Consider the following 5920-nt stretch of genomic DNA (forward strand, 5'->3'; position numbering starts at 1 on the left):
CACGTGCCTTGCAGGGGCACTCCACTCACGTCTTCAAGTGCCGTCCGAAAGTCTTATGTAAAGCGAATTGTCAAAACGAGTTTTTTGAAGTTGTAGCGTAGCTTATTGGAAATTGTAGCATAGCTCGCCTCATAGGCAGCGTACCCGGATTCGATCCACAGTGTGGGCTTACTTTTTAAAATCTTTTTCTCAAACATTTTGTTTTGTCGAGGCATTTGGCGATATTTACGTCATTTCTTTTTTACCATTAACACTGGGAGAAAAAAAAATATGTTGTCGACGAAACTTTGCTTAAAGGGGGCCCTGCAACAACTTTTTGACTGGTTCTTAATTAACACTGAATTTGAGCGCACTGAACGTAGTAACTTAATCTTTTCCCAAATTTCGCTTTATTTTAAAAGTTATAGGCAATTTAGAATTACAAAAACAAACAAAAAATAACCTCTTTCATGACGTTGTAGGTCCTGGCTTGAGTGGCCGTGAACTAGAGGAGTAGTGAGCTCATCGAGCGCTCACGGCTGCTGCACTCCGTGTCGACGGCTCGAGAGGGCGCTACTAAAGCATATTCTGGATAGGCTGTATGAGACGGGTGGCTAGGGCGGCTTGCATTGCATTTGCTGCGCGATTAAGGACTAATTTGGCATAACACTTCATTGGCCACAAACTACAGCAAACACGGTGTAAAGATCAGTTCAGAACGGGAGCCACTTCGCGCTGCCATACCGCCAAACGGCCAAATCGCCAGCCAAGCCCGTGCTGAAAGCCTTCGGAACGCTCGGAACCGGTCGATTCCTCGATCCGGTATACGACCGCAGCGCCGCCGCGTACATCCGGGACCTTTCTACGCTCGCTGTTCGTCGGAGCCTCATCCCACAAGCCTTTTCTAGTATGCGCCATTTTTTCCGCCGCTTGGTGGCGGGTTTGTCGACGAGTCTTTTCTTGTTTCCATACTTTATAAACTGCATTTGTTTCTTTTCTGATCTAAATTACCAAACAAAAACTACTTTCATACATAACTGAAACGGTTCGCGACACTTATATTTTGTATTTCGACTAAAAAAAAGCTTTAGCGGCTCTGACCAGTGGTAAGCCCAGGACCAAAGACGTTACATATTGCGCGCTTTCGGCGATGCCGGTCGCCCTCATAAATGGAGGAGGTTTCCGCATCTTCCGGTTAAAATATGACTCACTGATATTTAGTTACTCTCTCCGTGCCCGCTGACTTGCCCGAACCCCAAGAGACGTGGAAACCGCAAAGAAGGTAGGCGCTTAAATATGATTGCAGGGCCCCTTTAACAAAATGGTATGGGCGTCCCTTTCCGAAGGTCAACGGGGGACAGCGGGGCTCGGTATGGGACAGAGGGGCTGGACGCTGCGAGGCGTCATGTGCAATGGGGCCAAGTAGGTTAATAGTTTTGTAATTAGCAGCCGCATACTGTTGCCGCGAGGCGGCATGAATGTATGTGGGAAGTTGGTTAACGAGCTCCCCAGGGATACATGTGCTGTTCGACTTTCTTTCGGACGGCACTTGTAGGCACGGGTGGAGTGCCGTCGGACGGCACTGTAGTCAGCCAAAAAAACAACAGAAAATGAGGTGTTTCAAACAACTTTCTTGAAGAGATCGTGAACTGATGTTTCAACTACTTCCTCGTCAGCTTTCCTCCTCAGTACATAAGCAGAGTGAGAAACCATGTGGTCGTATTTCACTGAAACCAAAAGTTCTGCCAGCAGTCTGAGAGCCGGCATGGACAAAGCCCTACATAAATTTCACACTTCACATTTTTGCAAGTGCTGACAACCATGAAGGGAGCGACGGGACAAGCGATGGCGACCCTTTTTGCTATCGCTCAGCCGCACGACGAGGCACACTGCATGAAAGCAACTGGAGCAAGCGACCAATGTGATGAGCGACGTTTTCTTGTAATTCAAGACCGAGCAGCGTTACAAGCGACAGTGAGAAATCTCCGTCGCTGTTGCCGATGCTCGTCTCGTTGCTCACTAAATCGCTTACATTACGGTCCAGCCTTAATTGTCTGAAAGCGAGAAACACCTGCCACGAGTGAGTACCGTGCTGCCACTCACTTCCAAGTGCCTCTCATTTCAGGGCTACACTACCATTTGCTTCCAAGTCCTGCACGGGCCTCCTGCTCAGGCGCTTTGATGCCACTTACGAAACTAGCACAAACTCGTCAAGGGGGTTTAGGTGGGGTTAGTCATCCGGTGTGTTTGCTGCACTATTCTTTACGGTGCCTCGACAGTCCACAGTCACTTCACAGTAACAAGTTGGGACGCCATGATGGCAGCGGCACTTGTACCTGCTTGTCTTATTCACTAGAGGTTTGAAGACCAACTGCAGACTTTCGGCAGCATGACACTTTCGGTTTTGTAACATCATTGTTGCTTCCTTGGGACAACTCTTAATTCATGGGAGGAACAAGATGGCAATTGCGCCAGTGGAGAATACGTCCAGGCACTATACCTGTACTAAAACTTGCTTGATCACCTATTTATTTATGATTATCTTTACACTTGCAGCGTTACCTCCGAGGCGGGGATGCCCGACCAGAAGAAAAATTTGACAGGGCCATAGGCAAGGCCAAGTTCGACTCGCGCTGCTGATCCTGTTTTCCCGGTGCCTCTACAAGGGCGAGGACCTGGTCGATAGGAGTGTGACAGGCCAACCTTCCAGGCGTGACAAAGTATGGCGCCGTGGGAGGGAAGCCCATTACACCTGTCAAAGTGGATGCAACTGCAGGTGCGAGCCTTGCTGCATGTCCGCCTTCCCGGTTCTAAACTATGTAGAAATTGGAAGGTTCAGCATCGTGCATTATATAGGTTTTATAGACCATACGCGAAATAGCTCTTGGGTATCATCATCATGCCGCTCGGAGCGACATGTGGTGGGTTTTGATATCTTGAATGTGCAAATGCCACTATACCTCGTCTCGCCTCAGCATGAACTAACTGCAAAAGCTGTGCAAGCGCTAGCGGGTAGCCTTGGCCGGAGGATGGAACCGCAGTATGTGTGCGTCCACAGGTTTCCAATGTCAACGGCAGAAGCTTCCGAGGGTGTCCCAAGCATGCACCAGCAACTTCGGGAGGATACATGGGCACTGCTATCTTGGATTTCCAAGATTAAAGAAAATGAACACAGTTGGCAAAAACTTGAGTCTTAAGGTTCACACTCTTGCAACTGAGTACGACCGAGAGAGACGAGATCTGTTAAAACTTCTTAAAAGTTCTTAGGACGAGGGTACATACTGGGGGCATTCTGGCACCATCTATGCGTTGACCCTGGAACTGCATTTTACAAGAGCGAAGGTTTCGCGGAATTTCCAAGGTCAAACATGTGTAATACCTGTAGGAAAGGCTTGTTTATAACGTTGACAAAAGTTTTTCCAGCCAAGAAAGAAAGGATAATGCGCTAGAGAAATAGTAAATATGCCGGACCGCCGAGTTTACACTGCTACCCAATAGATGGTGCCAGTGTGTCCTCTCGTTGTAAGAAGTTTTAAGGAACCCAATTTTAAGAGGTCGCAAGAGTGTGAACGGGCCTTTAGAGAACCATGCAGTGAACGGAAAACTTAACAGTTTATGCATTCTTGGCATTTCATCAGGTTGTCGGCAGGCCTCTTCACGATGTATAATATGTGCATTACTTTGGTATTTGTTGATTTTTCTGGAAACGGGTGCCAGCAGGTACGGGCATAGACAATCCTAATTATATTCGTGCATCTGTACAACTTTTTTTGTTATTGTCATGTAGTGACAAGGTATATTTGTTGTTATCGCTGTCAGCGCCTATCACCAACGCAAGCCGCGTTCGCTTATCATAACATGCGCAGTGTATATAAACGCTCATACGGAAATAAACTGTTGTTCTGTTCCCACCGCGCTGTCTGAAGGATCTATTACATTGGCGACGAGGCGAATCGACGGACGGGCGAGTCCCGGTCGAGTAAGGCAAGATGTCGGTCGGCAGGATCGGCGAATATCGTCTCGGCACGAATGCGTCCTGGGATGAATACGTCGAACGGCTAGAGATGTTCTGCGCTGCAAACAAGATAACCACGGACGAGCAAAAACGAGCGGTTCTGCTGAGTTGTTGCGGCGAGGACACTTACGGGCTGATCGTGACCTTGGTCAAGCCAGCAAGACCGACGGCGGCGAGCTACGACGACATCAAGGGGGCGGTGCGGAAGCACATGCATCCAAGGCCTTCGGAGCTGTACGCAAGATTCTTATTCTACCGAAGAAACCAAGCTCAGGGTGAGGCGGCGTCGGAGTATGTTACGGCACTCCGTAAGCTGGCTGAAGACTGCGGTTTCGGTGACAAACAGCTTCCACTGGACGTCATGATGAGGGACCGGTTCGTATGCGGCATCAAGAATGAAGCGGTTCAACAGCGGCTGCTCGCAGAACGCGACCTGACGTTCGAGGTGGCGTACGACATGACGCTGACGGCGGAGGCAACGGAGAAGCAGCAGCGCTATATACGCAAGCAAGCTCAAGACGGAACCAAAGAAAGCGAGGCTCTGGTTCAAGCGACACGCATGAAACTGGACACCAAGGCGGACGACGTCAGCTGCTTCCGCTGCAACGGTGAGCACGCTCCGCATGTATGCCGTTTTAAAAAGGCTGCTTGTTTCAAATGCAAAAAGGTTGGACACGTGGCAAAAGCTTGTCGTTCAAAAGACGAGAATCGGACGCCGCGGAAGCCAACTGACCTGCGCAAGCGGGAGGAAAAAAACAAGGGCGTCTATGAAATGAGCGCATTGTTTTCTGTATGCGAAGTGCGTGAACAGGCTGAAAAGTTCATGGTAGAAGTGCACATTCAAGGAGAGAAAGTTCCGATGGAAGTCGATTCAGGAGCATCTTGCTCGATTGTGAGTGAAGAGACGTTTCGGTTGATCGAGGAGAATCGAGGCCAGATACCGCTGCAAGAAACCGGCACAAAGCTTGTAACCTGGTCGAATGAATCATTGTCCGTGGTGGGTCGGGCAAACGTGGAAGTGAAATTCAAAGGCTGTAGAGCAGAGCTACCTTTGTTAGTAATAAAGAAGCGTGGTAACAGTTTACTCGGACGTAGCTGGTTTGAGTCGCTGGGCATCCGTTTGAGTGGAATTCAGCAGATCAAGGTGGAGGACGTGACATCGCGTTTTGCTGAGGTTTTCGGCAGTGACCTGCCTGGATTCAACGGACCGCCAGTTCACATAGAGCTTCAAGAGGACGCCCGCCCGGTGTTTCTCAAGAGTCGTCCTGTCCCGCTGGCCCTCAAGGACGACGTGGCCAAGGAAGTGGATCGCCTGGTGCAACAAGGCGTCTGGGAGCCGGTTGAGTACTCAAACTGGGCGACACCGCTGGTAGTGGTGAGGAAAAAAAACGGAACCTTGCGTTTATGTGGGAATTACCGTAGTACCGTAAACAAGGCTATTAAAAGCAGCGGGTATCCTTTGCCCACGACCGCGGAAATGCTAGCGACCTTGGGGTCGAGTAAAATTTTTACCAAGCTCGACTTAACTCAGGCGTATCAACAGCTCAGCCTAGATGATGAATCAGCAGAAATGCTGACCGTCAACACGATTAAAGGGCTATGCAAGGTCCGGCGGCTGCCGTTTGGAATCTCGGTGGCTCCGTGGGTGTTTCAGCGAGTCATCGACACGTTATTGGCAGGGATTCCGGGGGTGAAGGCTTATCTCGATGATATCTTGATATCGGGAAGCAACGCAGACGAACACTCGGAAAGGCTTGCAGCCGTGCTGGCGCGTCTGCAAAGAGCGCAGCTAAGAGTAAACAAAGAAAAGTGTGAATTCAGTCAAGCAAGCATTGAATTCCTGGGACATAGAATCGATGCCGCAGGTATCCACCCGAGCCAGGCCAAGACGGACGCCATTCAGCAAGCGCCACCGCCGACAAGCAG

General features: G+C 49.6%; 1 protein-coding gene across 1 annotated transcript; it reads left to right on the forward strand.

The window, feature by feature from the left end:
• Nucleotides 1-3932: 3932 nt before the first annotated feature.
• Nucleotides 3933-5099, forward strand: LOC121048282 (the record flags this gene model as incomplete). The annotated part of the gene is made up of 1 exon (XM_040504441.2): nucleotides 3933-5099. A coding segment is annotated over exon 1 (1131 nt), but the record flags the coding sequence as incomplete, so codon positions are not given.
• Nucleotides 5100-5920: the final 821 nt, after the last annotated feature.

Source organism: Ixodes scapularis, unplaced genomic scaffold, assembly GCF_016920785.2.
Source record: "Ixodes scapularis isolate PalLabHiFi unplaced genomic scaffold, ASM1692078v2 ptg000005l_1___fragment_1__unscaffolded, whole genome shotgun sequence".
NCBI classification, from domain to species: domain Eukaryota; kingdom Metazoa; phylum Arthropoda; class Arachnida; order Ixodida; family Ixodidae; genus Ixodes; species Ixodes scapularis.